The sequence below is a fragment of the Cucurbita pepo genome, chromosome 8 (genome assembly GCF_057944985.1).
Source record: "Cucurbita pepo subsp. pepo isolate OVF chromosome 8, ASM5794498v1, whole genome shotgun sequence".
Taxonomy (NCBI): Eukaryota; Viridiplantae; Streptophyta; class Magnoliopsida; order Cucurbitales; family Cucurbitaceae; genus Cucurbita; species Cucurbita pepo.
This window is the reverse complement of record NC_141805.1, coordinates 12,216,904-12,234,675: the sequence shown is the minus strand read 5'-3', so window position 1 is coordinate 12,234,675 and position 17,772 is coordinate 12,216,904. Positions and strand designations below refer to the sequence as shown.

General features: G+C 35.3%; 4 protein-coding genes and 1 long non-coding RNA gene across 7 annotated transcripts; 3 read left to right on the top strand and 2 right to left on the bottom strand.

Annotated features, from left to right (window-relative positions):
* The first annotated feature begins 539 nt into the window (after positions 1–539).
* Positions 540–7,283, top strand: LOC111800564 (serine/threonine-protein kinase STY17). 3 transcript variants are annotated; one of them, XM_023684315.2, is made up of 16 exons: positions 540–920; positions 1,473–1,587; positions 1,674–1,774; positions 1,871–1,990; positions 2,393–2,447; positions 3,086–3,196; positions 3,374–3,424; positions 3,542–3,711; positions 3,805–3,912; positions 4,791–4,864; positions 5,149–5,324; positions 5,688–5,783; positions 6,421–6,501; positions 6,601–6,654; positions 6,735–6,869; positions 6,943–7,283. In XM_023684315.2, exons 1-16 carry the CDS (start codon positions 718–720, stop codon positions 7,024–7,026), a joined length of 1,734 nt encoding a protein of 577 aa, XP_023540083.2. In that variant the 5' UTR covers positions 540–717; the 3' UTR covers positions 7,027–7,283. The 3 variants fall into 3 exon arrangements, with proteins under 3 accessions (XP_023540083.2, XP_023540082.2, XP_023540084.2); XM_023684314.2 differs by having other exon boundaries at positions 3,536–3,711; XM_023684316.2 differs by having other exon boundaries at positions 780–920; positions 1,431–1,587; positions 3,536–3,711.
* Positions 7,284–7,411: 128 nt separating this feature from the next.
* LOC111800563 (protein IQ-DOMAIN 20) lies at positions 7,412–8,847 on the bottom strand. Its single transcript, XM_023684313.2, has 2 exons — positions 8,304–8,847; positions 7,412–8,213 (listed from the first exon to the last, which is right to left on the bottom strand). Exons 1-2 carry the CDS (start codon positions 8,514–8,516, stop codon positions 8,034–8,036), a joined length of 393 nt encoding a protein of 130 aa, XP_023540081.2. The 5' UTR covers positions 8,517–8,847; the 3' UTR covers positions 7,412–8,033.
* Positions 8,848–9,406: 559 nt separating this feature from the next.
* Positions 9,407–9,990, bottom strand: LOC111800562 (uncharacterized). Its single transcript, XR_002815996.2, has 2 exons — positions 9,776–9,990; positions 9,407–9,689 (listed from the first exon to the last, which is right to left on the bottom strand). It is a non-coding gene; the product is annotated as an uncharacterized LOC111800562 (long non-coding RNA).
* Positions 9,991–11,178: 1,188 nt separating this feature from the next.
* Positions 11,179–13,146, top strand: LOC111800561 (uncharacterized). Its single transcript, XM_023684311.2, has 3 exons — positions 11,179–11,580; positions 12,098–12,362; positions 12,733–13,146. The coding sequence occupies exons 1-3, from the start codon at positions 11,454–11,456 to the stop codon at positions 12,944–12,946; spliced, it is 606 nt and encodes a 201-aa protein (XP_023540079.2). The 5' UTR covers positions 11,179–11,453; the 3' UTR covers positions 12,947–13,146.
* Positions 13,147–15,063: 1,917 nt separating this feature from the next.
* LOC111800560 (protein STRICTOSIDINE SYNTHASE-LIKE 6) lies at positions 15,064–17,586 on the top strand. Its single transcript, XM_023684310.2, has 4 exons — positions 15,064–15,570; positions 16,209–16,516; positions 16,591–16,723; positions 17,212–17,586. The coding sequence occupies exons 1-4, from the start codon at positions 15,166–15,168 to the stop codon at positions 17,515–17,517; spliced, it is 1,152 nt and encodes a 383-aa protein (XP_023540078.2). The 5' UTR covers positions 15,064–15,165; the 3' UTR covers positions 17,518–17,586.
* The last annotated feature ends 186 nt before the right edge of the window (positions 17,587–17,772 follow it).

Sequence of the window (17,772 nt, the reverse complement as noted above, 5' to 3'; positions counted from 1 at the left end):
CTAAAACCGAGATTTGGAATTTGCGCTCACGTGCCTTTAACTTATACTTTTCGGCACCTAAGCACTATGAATCAGTTCAACACCTACTCGTGGTACAGATCCGAATTAGCAAGATAAATTGTCGCTTAAAGAAAAATTTTCGAAGAAGAGAAGTTGAAAAACAGTTGATTACGGTAAAATTCTAACCTAGCTTACCATATGAAAATTATGCATTAATAATTTTCAAAATATAAATAAATAAATAAAAAATTAAAATAATTCAATTATTAATAAAGATTATAGGTTAATATTTAAAAATAACCAATAAAAAAAATAAAACCCTAAAAAATAGTTTTTTTTTTTTAATTTTATTTTAATTTTTTCTTGGCATAAAAAAAATAATGTGGGCGGGTGGAGATATTTTAATGCAATGGCAATATCCAAGATGGCAATTTTATATAGTTAATGTGGGCCCCAGATGACTAGACGCCGAGTGTACCTGATGACGTGTCAAAGTCTCTCTCTTCTTTCCACCTCTTTCGCGGCAGCCTTTTCCACTTCACAGAAAGCTTCTTCATCTGTCTCCCAAGTTGATCCCAATTCCCAATTCCTATGTACAATTCTTCAATCATTCCTCGTTCCCCTTTTTTTCTTTAACTTTCTTTCCTCCCTCCTTTTGATTTTCCTTCGGAGATTTTCTTGGATTCACTGATCTTTTCGTTCTGTGTCTTCTCATCAATGCCGATCGAAGAAGATGTTGAGAGTTGCGGTAGCAGAGCTACGAACTCCTCTTCTCCCCATGCGACCTCCAGGCATCATCGTCAGAAGCTCGAGGTTTATACCGAAGTGCTCCGACGGATTCAGGAATCCAATTTTCATGAGGCGAATCTACCTGGGTTTGATGATGAGCTTTGGCTCCACTTCAATCGCCTCCCTGCTCGGTATCTTCCCTGCCCTAGTCCTTCGTTTTGGGTTTTGTGGGAATTTCTTGTAGGTCATTGGTCTATGATATTTTATGTAACTCTCAATCTTGAAAGGAGTGTTCAAATTATGCTATGCCCAGGTTGGGAAATGTGTTAAATAGAATCCGAGTTGAAGGTACATTGACTTTTTTTTAGCAAATTCTAACTATGTTCATGGAAGAGCTTAATTGAGAAATTTCAGTACATTTGGAGTAACTTTGAAAATTTCAACAGATTAAGGATCAAATTCAGAATTATCCAGGAGAGTAGGAAACATTCCCTATATTTAGCCTTTTGTTTTATTATGTTATTTTTAAATGGTTTATCAAGTGTGGGAGTTGGAAGTGTTGAGCATAATCTAGCCAGGATTTGTGTGGTTGCGGATTGTTTAGAGGATCAGTTCTTGAGTACGTTGTTTGGATTACAAATTCATCTCTTATTTTTGTTGGTTTATCAGAATTTATGATCACGTTTTTATTGGATTTCCAGAGCACTCCCGTTTTTGTTAAGTTCCTGATTCTTGCTGTATAGATACGCATTGGATGTGAATGTCGACAGGGCGGAAGATGTACTCACGCATAAGAGATTACTTCAATTGGCTGTAGACCCTGCTAAACGACCTGTATTTGAAGTTCGTCCTGTGCAGGTCAAAGTGCATTCCACTGCATGAACCCTGTTGAGCTAGATTTTATATAGCATCATATCTTTATCTCGATCTTCTTCATAATGCAGGTTTATCCTTCTGCCAATGAAAACGTTTTCAATTCTTCTTGTTTGGATCCTTCAATGATGGAAGATGCTCAGAGCTCTTTTAATTGTTCTATCAAACATGGGTGCGGCTCAGTAATGTTCTTCCGTACATATGTTTTTACAAATATGTCCTGATTCTAGTTTTTGTTATGGTGCTCGTCCATTTACTCTCTCTCTAGGAACCATCCACCTCCAACCTTTGGTTCTTCACCTAGTCTTGAAGCACGTGCACTTCAGGCCATTAAATATGGGGTTGAAGATAGGGACAGTGCCCTAAACGCAACGCCTTGCTTTTCTCGGTGAGGAAAAAAGAATTTATCTATACAACAGCTTTATGAAATAGTAAAAAATTAGAATATTGATCTAGCTATTCATTTTCAACAGTGTTTCTGTATAGAACATTTAAGAGAGGAGAGAGATTTCATCTTCAAATATACCAATATATTGTCTACTGAATGACCTTTTTCTTGGCCAGCTTCTTCTTTCTCTGATTGAAATTTTGGCTGCTTAAGCCTGTCCTTCTTTTCAATTTATTGTCCATCTGATTCTATATAATCTCCAAGTAGCAGTGAGATTAACAGCATAGTATAAAGCTAATGCCACGCACAACGATAACAATCTTCTTTAACGTTAGTTATCTGCTTTTGGCTCATGGATGTTTTTGTAACATATTGTTTCATTCTACCATTGAAAATTTATAGGCCAATGCATGAGATCACGTTTGCAACAACTGACAAGCCTAAACTCCTTAGTCAGGTATCTGACCTATTTAATCACTTGAAGCCATAGTTTATGAAGTGTGTTAAATAGAACTTCAATACATTTTCACCTACTTGGAACCATCATGTTTGCTCTATGCTGCTACCAGTTTGATAGACCACCACGACCAAGATTTTCTAATATTGCATGTCTACCCGCCAACAAATTTTACTATTTCCTTCACGAGCATGTACAAAGACGAGATATACTTTAAGCTCATCATAAGTTGGGATCTGGGACTATATAATTTGATGTGCCTGCATTTGCTATTTAATAGGACTTTCCGCATTTTAATTTTTTATACTGTGTAATTAGTCCTCAAACATTGCTCCTTTCCTAGTACCTCTCAACAAATGAGATTACAACAGACTAACCATTTAATAACTACTAACTGACTATAACAGCTTTACAACTTACAGAAACAATTCCTGGTGATCTACCGTAACATGTAATTTGAATGAATTCTTGACTGCTACCTTAAAAAAGTTGGTTTGGTGGTGTCCATGGCATTCTTGATAAGCCATAAGTATTTATAACAAAAACTCAATATCAACGAGATATTTAGGTTGCTGGGATTATATTTTCCTTTATTATCACACCCTTCACTGGTTGATAGAAAGTTTGGTTCTGGTCAGTTAACTTCCCTACTGGCTGATGTTGGACTTAACATACAAGAAGCTCATGCTTTCTCCTCTGTTGATGGTTTCTCTCTGGATGTTTTTGTCATTGATGGTTGGCCTTATGAGGTAAGATCTGAATTTTAGGCATGTAAACTTTTGTGGAACTTTTTCACCATTTCACTTTTTGACCAATATTCTGAAGTTCACAAGAGCAATTCATTCTAACATCTTATACTGTTTATTTCATTCATCTTTTATATCAATCTTTTTCATATTTAACTACTTGAATATTTGAAAATCTAGGAAACTGAGGAGCTTAAAAGGGCATTAGAAAAAGAAGTTTCAAATTTCAAGGTATCTTCTTTTTATTATTTGAATGAACGTCAATGTTTGCTGATACATTCTTAGTTTTTTTTTTTTTCTTTTTCTCTTTAATTTCTTTAATGTCCCCGAAATGGGATGCAGGAGCAGTGTTGGTCAGAAAAGCAGTCCAGTCCTGCTTTGGGTAAGCATGACCAGAATAGAGTTGAATCTTTTCCTAGTTGTGTTGAAATACCTACTGATGGTACTGATGTCTGGGAAATTGACGCCAGACAACTAAAATTTGAGAATAAAGTTGGATCCGGGTCATATGGGGACCTGTAAGTTTGATCTAATTATAACATATGATTGTTAACTAATAAAAAACTTGTTAACATATCCTTATCCTAATATTCCTTCCCTCTCCTCTCAAGGTATCGAGGCACGTATTGTAGTCAAGAAGTAGCTATTAAAGTACTGAAGCCTGAGCGTATTAATGAAGAGATGCTCAAAGAATTCTCTCAAGAAGTTTATATAATGAGGTTTGTCTATATTGTTATTAACACCATCGTGCTTTAGAAGAACATATGGTATGACCTTGAAAGACAACATAGGATGGAGTGGGTTTTAGGCTCAAAATATAGCAATCAGAAAAGGTAGGTCTTAGATATTTTACACTTTCAAGTTCTAATTGAATTTAAGATTTAAGTTCATCTGTTTCTTTCTAAATCTTTAGTCTTCAAAATAGTGCATCTACTTGGGAAGAGATGTTTCTGGGCTTAGAATCATAAATTTTTGTTACGGTCGAGGTAAAATATTGGCATGCCCCTGATATCATATATGGTAATATAAAAAACAACATACTGATTCAAAGGAGGATTGTACAATGGAGGATATTCATCTCTTATCATCTTAAAGGAGAAAAAGCAAGGATTCATTTCTGATTGGTTGAATGGAGGAACATTATGGGAAGTGTCGGGAAATGTCAGCCTAATGAAAAGCTAAATTTTAGGTCTTTCAAAAGAAGAGTGGCATTTTCAAATATGTTTTAAGAAACTCATTTACTTTATCTTCCATTGGTATCCCTTAGTATTCCTCTCCAAAAAATTTGCCACTTAAAAATTCCCACATTGATCTTGAAGATAGATGGGTTCAGAGTCTCATTCATAAGCTTGAGTGTTTACAGTTCTGAAAGTGATTGAGAGTAAGCTAAAGCTAGAAAGAAAGGCTAAGACAGAGAGGACAGGAGTGCAGCAACGAGACTGTGGACTCAGAAAAAACCCATATAAGCACTTGAAGCAATTTATATTAATAGATTCCAAATGTTTCTTTCACAAGATGCGCACCTACTTGGAGACAATTAATGCTGGATGAAGTCTTTTCTTATTATACTAATGCCTGATATCCTATTTTTTTTCAGGAAAGTTCGGCACAAAAATGTTGTTCAATTAATTGGTGCTTGTACTAAACCTCCAAAACTTTGCATCGTGACCGGTGAGCTATGATAATTGATAAGTAAATTACGTGATGTTGTAACCTGTTACTTCTAGAAATCTTGTTTCTTACTGTTATCAAAAGTTCTGTATGGAGTTGCAATGGGATATTAGCTGAAACAATTCCCTTGTAAATGTATATTGTGATATGTTCCTTACAAATTTGTGTGTGTATGTGTGTATTTTCCCCGAAAATTCCTTTCACGCACACACCCTGATTTTCATGATATAGTTTTTCATTTGTTTCTCATCGATTGATTATTCCTCATCTTTTATTTTTTACAGAGTTTATGTCGAGAGGAAGTATATATGACTTCCTTCATAAGCAAAGAGGAGCATTTAACCTTATATCTCTACTTAAAGTAGCCATTGATATTTCACGAGGGATGAATTATTTGCACCAAAATAATATAATCCACCGAGACCTCAAGACTGCCAATCTTCTGATGGATGAAAACATGGTGAGAGAACTTCATAAAACTGTGAGAATGAGAAATCTTCATCAATTTATAGCCATTCATGCTCACCCATTAATGTTGTTGAATATTCTTTTGAAAATTACCTCACTGTTGCATGTACTCATGTCTTTTAATAATTATTAATCCTGTTTGTGAATGTGTCTATTCTTGTTTGTATTTTTTTTTTATAAGCATTTATACTCATGTTTTGTGCCTTTAAGTGCACAATCATGCATGAGCGTGCCTGTTTGTATTAAGCATGGCATATTATCTTACGATTTAGAAAAAAGACAAGAATACAGAAAGAAAAGATTGCAAAAGAATATTTGCATTCACATTGTTAAAGTCCTAAATTCTTCAATTCAGGTCGTTAAGGTTGCTGATTTTGGAGTCGCCAGAGTTCAAGCTCAATCTGGAGTGATGACAGCTGAAACTGGAACATACCGGTGGATGGCTCCTGAAGTATGTATTTTTCATTAATTTCTCATTCCTTGCATATCTTTTTAACCACTCCAAATGAAATGTACCATACAGGATACATAAGAACGACCCAAATATAGTATCATATCCATCATATGCTTGTGTAAGATTGCTGTGTGCAATCTGGTTCAACCTAGCTTTGATTATTATGCCCTTTTAAGACTTGGATATGTCTGTTATTCCTGTGAGGTATACTAGGACAAGTTGGGCTTAGCTGGCAGTCCGATGCATTTTCTATCATATCTTGCTTTCTTTCACTCATTAAATTATAAACTAGAATTTGCATATTGATCTTGCCATCATCGTCAAGAGTGATGACCATGATGAATCTTAAAACACCAAGGACTGCAAGGTGCAATTGATAGCACGGCTTTAGATGGAGCAGAGTTGTTAGCAAGGGTATATCGAACCACGATGACATTAAATGTTCTGCTTTTATTCTTGAGCTAAACTCACAACAGCACAATTTTTCAATTAATTGACTGTTAACTGGACAAGAGTTTAACTCGAATGAAGTTTGGTTAGTAGCATTTATCGAATTGTTGGGCTAGTCTGTTGCTTCTAGATTCTGAAGAATGTGCCATTGTTCTTCCTTGTGATGAATATTTTTTATCTCAAGGTTATTGAGCATAAACCATACGACCAGAAGGCAGATGTTTTCAGTTTTGGAATAGCCTTGTGGGAGCTTTTAACTGGAGAAGTAAGCAGCTGATTCTTTTGAGCATTCACTTAAATCTTTATGTCTGTCCATTTTAGTATTAATTATGACATCTCTCTTGCTGTTTTATTGTATGACAAGATTCCTTACTCATCTATGACCCCATTACAAGCAGCTGTTGGTGTGGTCCAGAAGGTATAGACATCGATTTCTTGATCGATATTACCATCACCGCAACTAAAACGTTTTAATTATTAACCGATGTGGTTTGACAGAGACTGCGCCCAGTAATACCCAAGAACACCCATCCCGTTCTTGCCGAACTTCTTGAGAGATGCTGGCGACAGGATCCAACCGAACGTCCAAACTTCACTGAAATTTTAGAGATCCTCAAGCAGATTGCTGACCAGGTACGTAGACTCATTAGACATGTCTGACATGTTGAATTATGAAAAGTTTCTCAGAGAGATGTGATTTAAGCAGGTCGAAAACAACGGGGAACATCGACGCAAGAAAGATAAGTTATCTGGTGCGTTTTTCTCAGCCTTCAAAAAGGGGTACCACTGAATGAACAGGAGCTTAGCCAGGGGTGAAAAATGGTGCTGGTAATCAGTAACACACACCCCACAAGAAAAAGAGAAGGAAAATGTTCAGACCTTCATTTTCATTTGCCTTCTTTTGTGTCCATATTTCCTTCCTTAGCCTAACAGCTATATATATATATTGAAAGAGCCCTTCTCTGTCTGTGGCCTAACCCATAGCATGTTGTATTATATCTTATTTAAGAACAATACATCTGAATGTAGAATCCTGCCTTCTTTCTATCTTCATTCTTTTCTTTACCATGGTTAATGTAATCCACTTTTATGAACTTTGATTCTGAAAGGCTTACAACGATTGTCGTAATAGACGATCGAGTTGTACTCGTCTTGTTCATCTCAAGGGAATCGTGCCAAAACTGAGTGCAAAGCACTCTAGAAATACAAATTAATGACCAAAATAGGATCATTACCAAAATAAGATCATAAATGTAACCGTTCAAGCCTATCACTACTAGATATTGTTTTTTCGGACTTTCTTTTTAGGACTTCTCCTCAAGGTTTTTAAAACCCGTCTGTTAGGGAGAGGTTTCTATATCTTTATAAGGAATGTTTCATTTCCCTTTTCAACCAACGTAAGATTTCACAATTCATCCCCTTGGGAGCCCAATGTCTTTGCTGGTACACTTTGCTCAAATTCATTGCCGACAGATATTGTCCTCTTTAGACTTTTCTTTTTGGACTTAGTTTTTTCGAACATTGCTAGAGAGAAGTTTCCACATCCTAAAGAATGATTCGTTCTCCTCTCTAACCGATGTGGGATCTCACAATAAAACAAGGAAAAAGAAACACAGAGAGAGACGTCTAGATATTACCGAACCACAAACAATTATAGAATAGGATTCTCAATGAAGTTAGCCACATTGTTGGCTAACAGACAGATAGGATTATATTGTGTTGTAAAAGCATCTGCTAATGTAAATGATACCTTTCTATTCAGTTTTGAAGGAACAATGATGCCATTTGGAGGAAGCTTCAACAATCAGACTCCTCACTGTATCTGCTCACAAGCTGGCGAGTCCGAACCCGAACTTGCAATCGAGCCAATGTATGCATGAACTGAAGAGCTATGCGTGCCTGTCTCCTCGCGCACACCCCTCGAGCCAGCGCTTGCAGCTTCACCAAGCTTCTTAGTGCTCGAAATGCTCGTCTTGCCTGAAGAACAATAAATGATTAAATGTATGAAATATTTTGGGATGCAAAACAGGTAAAAGGGAAGTAAAGTGTCATGATAAGATATAATACAAGATGGCCTCTGAAACAAGTTTGGATTTTGATGGCTGCCACTTCCTCTAAACACAAAGCTTTCTTTTGGAAACTTGGAACGATTGAATCGTAAGCAATTTCATCTTGTTGTTGTTCTTCTTTTGCATTTGTCTGCAGAAAAACAATGTCTCTGTTGCCTTTTCTACTCAACCTCCTTCTGACTCTTCTAAACCAGTTTCTTGTAATCCCCATTGTTCTTCTTGTTCTTCAGCTCCGATAATGGTGGCTTGAGTTCTGATGATCTTTAGTGGAAATTAAGGTTACAAGAAAGTGGGAGATGTGCGCAGCATGTTTGTTTTGAAATGACCAAAATTTGATGCTCTGTCCCAAATCCAACAACGTGGAGGGATGTTCCTCTTTTTCTCACTCTCTTATAGGACAAAGTTCTTTATTATTATGGTTTGTTTGAGATGACTTTGGTCGGTGAGTGAATAACGTGGCTGACGGTTTTATATTAAAGAAAGTAGGAGAACGAGATTACATTGTATTTTAACCGTGAATATAATAGTTGGGTTAATCTGTAACAGCACAAGCTTTCTGTGAGTAGATATTGTCCGTTTTGACCTGTTACGTATTTGGACTGTTACATAATCATTCTATGTTACGTATTTGGACTGTTACATAATCATTCTATGATCGTCATGTTGAATAATTTTTTAGATAGGTAGTCGAGTAAATTTTTCGTTTTCTTCTGTCAGTGTAATTTATTTTTTGCGAAAAAGAAGAAAAAAATCTCTCTCTCGAACCCTTTCTTTTGAGAAATTATTGGAGGTGTGCCGCCATAACGAGGTTGATAGTTTTTACACGTAGAAATCCTAGATCTTAGGAATATATAAAAGTCAATTAGGGCTCTCATTTCAACGACTTTGAACGATTATTCAAACTTTATTATTGAATAGTCATTGTTCATCTTTTGTTCTTAGTTTTTCAGTCACGATTTCAAGTTTTCTCGTGGTGATAACTCAAATGTGTACCTTTTTTATTCATTCTTTTCGATACGCCTTTGATTATTATTGTTATTTGTAGAAGAAAATAACGAAAAAAAATGACTCTTTTAACCCTTGATTTAGTTCCAGAATTCATTGAAATTAAAGTGGTAGGAAGATACTCCCTTATTATTAATTTAAAATGCACTTTATGTATACATTACATAGATATCAATTCACAATCCTTAACCAATCGCAGGCACCTTAACAACAACATCATTGATATTGACATCAACCCAAACTCGTGAACAATCAAAGTTCAAAATTCTCGGGCTCCCAGCTAGAATCTTGTGTGCTTTCACGTTAGGATTCTCCTTCTCAATGATCCTAGCAGCAATAGAATACTCTACGAAAACAAGTTCGGGCCATTGATCTTTTCCTACAGTTTTTTAGGACATTACAAAAAATTATTCCATAATCTTAGAAGAAGATAGAACTAAATCAAACAAAGAAAAGAACACATACCGGGAGGACATTCAGACATCTTGATCTCTTTGATTCGGTGTTCTTCGATTTCGGTTTGAATATGGGTTAGAGGGGAGAGTATTTATAGCCATTTAATGAACTTTGAACCTCATAAGCTTACAAGTTTGGCTGCCTGACTTTGGCAGTTTCTTGCCTTGTTCATTGTTTGGGATAAAAATGGGATAAGCATCTTTGACTATGGAGGCCGTTTCGAGGTCGTTTGTAACATATGTGATATTGTTTGGAACGGGTTGGTTTAAATATCATCCTTCCTTCCTTGTTTTGTTCTAATTTGTTTGTCTGTTGTAGCTACCAACTGTCTTACGAAAAATAAAAAAATAGTATATTAAAAAAAATAGTTGGAGATGGCTTCTCCATCTTCGTCTCCGCTCAATTCCCCGCCTCACTCTATTTAAAAATTGTTTTATGGTATATTAAATAAGCTGTAGCTACTGAGATAGGGAAGGCTTCTCTGTCCCGTTCTACCTCCTGTACATCTTTATTTTCATATATGAAAATTTTTGTTTGGTTATCTAATTTCTCCGTATATTTTAACAACTTATTTTTATTTTTAAAATTTAAATAAATAATTTAACTAAGAATTTAAATATTTATTTAAGAAAAAAAAAATGAAATTATTAAATTTTATAATCTTAATATCTCTCTCCAAATTCTTTCAATTTTTTTTTATTGATTTTGAATATTATTTTAGTTAAAAAAAAAACTATTAAATAAATTGGAGTTGGGAGATAAGGATGATTTAAAGGTTTTATTTTATTATTATTTATTTATTTATTTTGAAAAAGTCCATTTCAAAGATGATGGCTGATGGCCAGCTTAATTAATTATTGGAGGGCTATTTTCATAAATAACTATATATTTTTTTGGGCTTATCTTCAACTTGACAATTATATTATTTTATTTTTATTAGTTTTATTAAATACAAAATTCAATTTTATATTTTAAAAATAAAATTTAATACATGAGAGTTCGGTTTTTATTTATTTATTTTTTAAATTGCAAAATAAAATAATAATAATAATAATAAATAAAAAATAAAAACCAATGAGAATTTTTAAAAATATTTTTTTGCTTTTTTTGTTCTTAAAAATTATACGTAAAATTTTTTAATTTCTTAGAAATACATTATAATTTAAAGTCAAATTTTAAATAAAATTTACTTTATTTTAATGTTTAAAATTTTATTTGGTCAAATTTTAAAATTTTTAAAATTACTTTTTTTTTTATTTTTAAAATTTGAGTTTGATTTCAAAAAATATTTTTGAAAATTAGTTGCAATAATAATGTTTATATATTAAAAAAACAAAAATTAATTTTATGAAAAAGGGATTTAACCGATATTAAAAAGCAGAGGTGTCATGTGGGGAGGGAAGGATGGTAACAGAATATTCCTCTGTGACGAAAATCTTTGACCCACGTCCGCGCCATTTTATCGGCCACCATGATCTTCATTTCTTTCCACCTTTGTTAAAAATTCGATTCAATTCAATTCAATTATTCATTCTTCGTTCTTAATTTATTTTCCAAATCTCGTTCCACCAATTCCATCTCCACCAAATCCGTTCAATCCATCCTTATCCATATCCGTAGTTTACCCTAACTATGATCTGCACGCTACTCCCTTTTTCCTTCTGATTCTTATCGGAGTTCTTCAACTATGTCCGCTCAGGTTCAGCCTCCTCCGCCGGAGCAAAACCAACTCGAGAAGTTCGATGTCTTCAAGATCAAAGGCAGAGACAAACAGTGCCGCCTGATTCTCCGCATCGTCGGAAAATTCTTTCCAGGTTTTCCATTTCTCTCTCATTCTTATTTTCGTCGATGAAATTGAATTTTCGTCGTCTTTTTTACTACTGAGTTTGAATGTCCTCTCAACGAATATCTATATGTTTGCGTTACTATGCTCTGTTTCTGTTTTCTTGTTCATGAAATTGAATTTATGTCATTGTCTTAAGCGCGAAGTGTGAGTTTGAATGCGTGCTCAAGAAGCATCTGTTTATTTGACCTAATCTGCTTTGATTCGATTTTCCTGCTCTTTTTCGTCGACGAAATTGAATTTCCGTTGTCACTTTTGATCATCAGCGCGCACTGTGAGTTTGAATTTGCTCAAGAAGCAACTACATATTGTCTTACTCTGCTCTGATTTTATGTTCTTTCTCTGTTCTGATTCTAGTTTCGTTCTATTTTCGTCGATGAAATTGAAAATGAAGTATCTGCATAATTTGAACTACTAATGCTCCGATTCTAATTTCTTGCTGTTTTAATCGATGAGATTGAATACTGATCATCTTTTCTGATAATCAGCGCGGACTGTGAGTTTGGATGTGGTGAAGAATCATCTGGAGGAGAAGATCTTCCCTAGGCTTAAGAACAAGCGTTTCACGATCCTGTACTTTCACACCAGCGTTCAAAGGAGCCAAAATTTCCCCGGAATCGTCGCTCTCCGATCGATCTATGACGCAATTCCGGCCGCCGTCAAGGCTAATCTGGAAGCCGTGTATTTCGTTCACCCAGACCTCCAAGCCAGGCTCTTCCTCGCCACTCTCGGCCGCATTTTCTTCACCAGCGAGTACTATTTTCTAACCTTTTTCCTTGAATCAATTTCAATTTTCCCCCAATTTTCTTGAACATGGTAATCAATTTCACACGTACGAAACGTCAAATCCACATTTTAATTTTAATTTTTTATAAAAAAAAACGTAAAATGTATTTTTTTGTAATTTTAAATAAGCTGATAATGTATGGGCTGACCCTTTTCTTTTAGAAAAACACATCTGAGGGAAAAAAAATATATATATATATTTTTGGACTCTTCACAGAAATAGTTGGATGTAAAATTATATTTATGCCCTTACTCGCTAAATAAAATAAAAAAAGAGTAGAAATAATTGATTTTTTTTTAACTTATTATTAATGGGGGTAATATTTGAATGTGATAGGGTGTATGGTAAGGTGAGGTACGTGAGTAGGATTGGTCTGCTGTGGGAACATGTAAGGAGGAACGAAATTGAGGTTCCAGAATTCATTTATGATCATGATGAAGATCTTGAGTACCGTCCGATGATGGACTATGGTCAAGAGAGTGACCATCCTAGGGTTTACGGTGCACCCTCAATGGAATCCCACGTGTACTCCATGAGGTGCATTTCCTAGAAAAAAGCTCTTCTGGGTTCCACTGGGTCCTAAAAAATGGGCCTTGTTTTAATGGCTTTGTCTTAATTCCTTTTCCTTTTTGGATACCAACACCAAGATGTGCTTGTGTGTATATATGTGCATCTCTTTCTCTTTTTCCTTTTGGAAAGTGGTTGTATATAGTTTTAATATTTGTTTTAATTTTAAGTTCGGCATGAATATCTTCTTCTCTCGCCTCCTATTAGGTCGGTAGAACAAAAGATTTGAACTTTTGATCTTCTGTTCGGACTTATATACTTTGTTAGTTTAGTTAGATTCATGTAATGATAAACTTAAGAAGACATTATTTTGTTCTTCGTTTTTATTAAGAACAACTTAGATATACTACAAAATTCAAAATCGAAAGGCTTACTCTAAAATTTTTGGACTTCAGAATTTTGGAAAAGGTGGCAAAAATAGTCTCAGGCTCTAATCATCATTGATTCTTAGAATGAGGAGCCGCCATCGTTGGTTGCTTAATTAGAAAGTTTTTAAGTTTGAGAAATCTGAGTTAGATGATGTTTAACTCTATAAATCTCTTTATATAAAAGAAGAGACGGTTCAAAATGTAAGAATTTGAAAGTCCATCCAAATCCCTGCCCTCGTCCTCGTCCCTGTCGATCTTGACACCCTACCATTGAAATTTTTCGACTACAACAGAACTCTCCAAATGAGATCTAGTGATTTCACGTCGAAATTGAATGGTGAACTTGACCCATTTTCATAAATTACACGGCTCGACCGACTCCATTTTCATGAAAAATTCAATGTTAGTGTTTTGGCTGATAGCAAGAGATGTCTATTTAACTTAGAGGATCACCACATTGGAGTCTCGACTTTAAATAGGGTAGAAAAATCTTATCTAAATGGAAAATAGAGAGCGGATAGAAAGAGTTTTGTCCTTGTTGGTTAAACATGAATTATATTCTCAATTCTTTACCTTGCGAGTGAGAATCTCGTAAGAATAAGAATTAGAAAGTCTTCCACATTCGTATCCCTTTATAGACATCTCTACTGAAACTTAACACATCAATGTTCAATTATTATAAGAGCTTAATGTTATTTGAAATCGAAAAGGGACCACTATTATGTGTACCAAACAACAAATGAACATGTGCTGTCAACTCGTCCATTCACTCCTTGTGTGATTTTTTCAAAAAATATGTGCACCATAATAAGTATATCGACTCATCAAAACTTCATAACCACAATTGCATTAGAAGAGTACTGTTAAGTTGGTTATCCATTGTTGAACCTAATACGCCCTATTAATTATTTGGCTTGGCCTCTTTCTTCTATGATTGATTTTGATACGAGTTATAAGCATTCATTATGGATATTTTAATATGCACAAATATCGTTGTGATTAAAACTTAGCTAGGTGGCTAAGTTATTTCATACGTCCAAAAAAAAAAATTGACTCAGTTCAATTGATAACCCTAAAAGAGGCATGGTCAAACCCTTAAAGACCTCTAGGACCGACGAAGAAGTGGTAGACCAAGAGATTGACATGCACGGGACCAATAATTGATTGCCCAAGTCTCAGTTCCCAGTTCCCTAGATTTAAGACATGGCTAAAGGTAGTAGTTTGATAGTTGAAGGGGAATGAGAGTTACAGGTCAAATGTCAACCCCTATCAATAGTCATCGTTCTTGCACAAGGCTTGTGCACCATATGCACCATAAGAGGTAAAAAAAATGTATGTCAAAGTGAAAACACTTGTCACATCAGTTCTACAACTTGATAGGTTGACAAGCTTGATAAAACCAACATTGCATCAAACCCGTCAGATGCCATCAACCACAAGAGAAAGAAGCTAAAAGATGGGAAGGCAAAAAATCAGCCCGACACGAGTTGCAAAAAAAATAAAAAACTAAATGGAAGACATGAAGAGTATTGAGAATTGTTAGAGTCTCAGATTTAGAAAATCAAGAATATATAAGTAAGGGACACTATTTCCATTAATTAAATTTAGAAAACCTTCTCAGTCGACTCTCGGATGCATGAAAAAATTAATATTTTATATTATTTAGAAAAAAATATTTAAAAGATATACCACCCATTAATATATATCTATATAGATATATAGATATAGTATTTTATTGGCCTAACAACTAACCCAAAAGCAAATGTCAGCCCAACCAATATAATTGGTCTCTCTATTCATAAATCCCACCGCCTCTTTAACACAGACTGAGTCAATGCCCGAGTCGAACAACCCGCCGCCGTTCCGCAGCATGCCGCTGGCTCTAAAAATCACGGCGGTTGCTCTCGTAGCCACAGCCGTCGTCTTTTACAAACTCGACCCTTTCGACCCGGCTTCGCTGCCGGCGGAGGAGCTGAGTCGGGCGGTGGAAGCGGTGGAGGAGTGCAACGGTAGGATGCTGCAGGGGGCGGAGAGGGTCGGGGTAGCGGAGCTGAAGGCACCGGAGGACTTTGCTTATGACTCGGATTTGGGGCTCGTTTACACGGGAGATTCGGATGGGTGGTTGAAGCGAGTTAGATTGAATGACTCGGCGGTGGAGAAATGGGCGTTCACCGGCGGCCGCCCTCTCGGTGTCGCTTTGGGACATGACGGCTCTGTTTTTGTCGCCGACGCTGACAAGGTACGACACTGTAAATTTCTCTTTTATGTTCTTTCCGTTAACTTACGGTTTAGTTCATCCAATAAAGCCAGAATTTTGGAAATAATTCCAATAATGCAATTATGTAGATGAATTTCTAATTTTAAGGTTATAAAAATTAAACTTTAATTTTTTCAAATTTATAATTTAATTTTAAATTTATTTATTTATTTTTGCGAGTCAAAAAAATTTATTTTTAACTTGTCAAATTCTAATAAATTAAAAATATGTTTACGATATAAAATTAATAAAATTTTAGAAAATAACAAAATTTAGATTTTTTTTTTGAAATTAATGATTTTGACAATATTATTTAATGATTAATTTGTGTACTATCAAATTTTATTTTATTAAAATTAATGAGTTTAAGAAAAATTATATATTTTTTTAGGTAAATTAGCAAAAATTAAAATTTTTATTTAAATTTTATTCTATTTTATTTTTATTTTTTTTAGTTGAGGATATCAACCTCCAATATATATATCTTAATAATTTATTGTAATTATAAAAAAAGAAATTAATTTTTGTCACCAAATGAAAATTAACTATTTTATTTTATTTTTCCGAAAATGCCCTTGGGAATAAAGTTAACGGCGTTTGGTTATGAAAATTTGATGCAGGGGCTGTTGAAGGTGAGCAAAGAGGGAGTGGTGGAGACCTTAACCACGGAGGCCGGCGGCCTAAAATTCCAGCTGACCGACGGTGTCGATGTGGCCGACGACGGCACGGTTTATTTCACCGACGCTTCGTCTAAATATCGACTCCATAATTTCATCTTCGATATGTTAGAAGGCAGGCCGCTTGGTCGACTCTTAGGCTACGATCCAACCACTAAAACCACCGAACTTCTCGTAGGAGACCTCTATTTTGCCAATGGCGTCGCGGTCGCTCCCAGCCAAGACTTCGTCGTCTTCTGCGAAACTCCTCTGTACGTATTCTTTGATTGTTTGAATAAATCTATTGAACATAAAATTGATAGTCTTCGATCCTTGAAAATTGCAGAAGAAGATGTAGAAAATATTACATCGCCGGAGATCGCAAAGGAAGTATTGAGAAATTCGTGGATAACTTACCAGGAACGCCAGACAACATCAAATATGACGGCCATGGTCATTTCTGGATTGGACTTGCGACGGTAATTTGTTGAGAACTTTTGACTAATTTAGGGAATGATCGTGAGTTTATAAGAAAAGAATACATCTCTCTTGGTACGAGGCATTCTGGGAAGCCCAAAACAAAGTCATGAGAATTTATGCTCAAGGGGGATAATATCATATCATTGTGGAGGGTCGTGATTCCTAACATGATATCAGAGCCATACCCTTAAGTTAACAATGTCAATAGAATTCTCAAGTATCGAGCAAAGAAGTTGTGAGTCTCGAAAGTGTAGTCAAAAGTGACTCGATTATCGAACAAAGAGTGTACTTTGTTCGAGAACTCTAGAAAAGGAGTCGAGTCTCGATTAAAGGGAGACTGTTCGAGGGCACCCTCCATAGGCCTCAGGGATCCTTTTGGGCATAGCGCAGGATCATGGGAGGCCTTTTGAGAAGCCCAAAATAGTCATATTCAAAGTAGATAATATCATGCTATTGTAGTTCATAAAATTAACGGTTGAATTTGTAGGAGATGACGAGTTTTTGGTACCTTGCTCTGAAATATCCGGTGATAAGGAAGATAATGGCGATAACGAGGAGGCACGGGTGGCGGCCGAACTTGGAGAAGAACGGCGGCGCGGTGGCCGTGAATCTTGAAGGGAAACAAGTTGCTTGGTATTATGATTACGGATTGTCGATGATAACCACCGGATTGAAGATTAAAAACCATCTCTACTGTGGATCTTTCGTGTTTCCCGGCATTCTTCGCCTGAATTTGGACCGGTATCCTGCTAGAACCGCCGGTTGCCCATGGTCCAACTCTGGTGACCTGTAAGAAAATGACACGTACCGACCATTTATGTTCTATATAAATAATAATTAATAATAACAGTAATTTTTAATACCGACTATTTGGGAATTAATTTAATTAAAAATAAAATTCAAACTTTTGAATTTTAATTAGTCTATGGTTTGATTATTAAAGCTGCGTGTTATAATTAAATTTGAATTAAATTTTTTTGAAAATTTTATTTTATAATTAAATTGAATTAAAAAATTTGAAAATTTTATTTCCATATCAACGTCAAAG

Excerpts from the sequence above, each read along its gene's own strand:
- LOC111800564 (XM_023684314.2), top strand. The coding sequence starts at position 718 with ATGCCGATCGAAGAAGATGTTGAGAGTTGCGGTAGCAGAGCTACGAAC. Across the intron at positions 1,588-1,673 it reads TTGAAGTTCGTCCTGTGCAG|GTTTATCCTTCTGCCAATGA; the intron begins GTCAAAGTGCAT and ends TTCATAATGCAG. Across the intron at positions 4,865-5,148 it reads AAAACTTTGCATCGTGACCG|AGTTTATGTCGAGAGGAAGT; the intron begins GTGAGCTATGAT and ends TATTTTTTACAG.
- LOC111800563 (XM_023684313.2), bottom strand. The coding sequence starts at position 8,516 with ATGGGGATTACAAGAAACTGGTTTAGAAGAGTCAGAAGGAGGTTGAGT. Across the intron at positions 8,214-8,303 it reads CTTGTTTCAGAGGCCATCTT|GCAAGACGAGCATTTCGAGC; the intron begins GTATTATATCTT and ends ATTGTTCTTCAG.
- LOC111800561 (XM_023684311.2), top strand. The coding sequence starts at position 11,454 with ATGTCCGCTCAGGTTCAGCCTCCTCCGCCGGAGCAAAACCAACTCGAG. Across the intron at positions 11,581-12,097 it reads CGTCGGAAAATTCTTTCCAG|CGCGGACTGTGAGTTTGGAT; the intron begins GTTTTCCATTTC and ends TCTGATAATCAG. Across the intron at positions 12,363-12,732 it reads CGCATTTTCTTCACCAGCGA|GGTGTATGGTAAGGTGAGGT; the intron begins GTACTATTTTCT and ends TGAATGTGATAG.
- LOC111800560 (XM_023684310.2), top strand. The coding sequence starts at position 15,166 with ATGCCCGAGTCGAACAACCCGCCGCCGTTCCGCAGCATGCCGCTGGCT. Across the intron at positions 15,571-16,208 it reads TTGTCGCCGACGCTGACAAG|GGGCTGTTGAAGGTGAGCAA; the intron begins GTACGACACTGT and ends AATTTGATGCAG. Across the intron at positions 16,517-16,590 it reads GTCTTCTGCGAAACTCCTCT|AAGAAGATGTAGAAAATATT; the intron begins GTACGTATTCTT and ends TGAAAATTGCAG.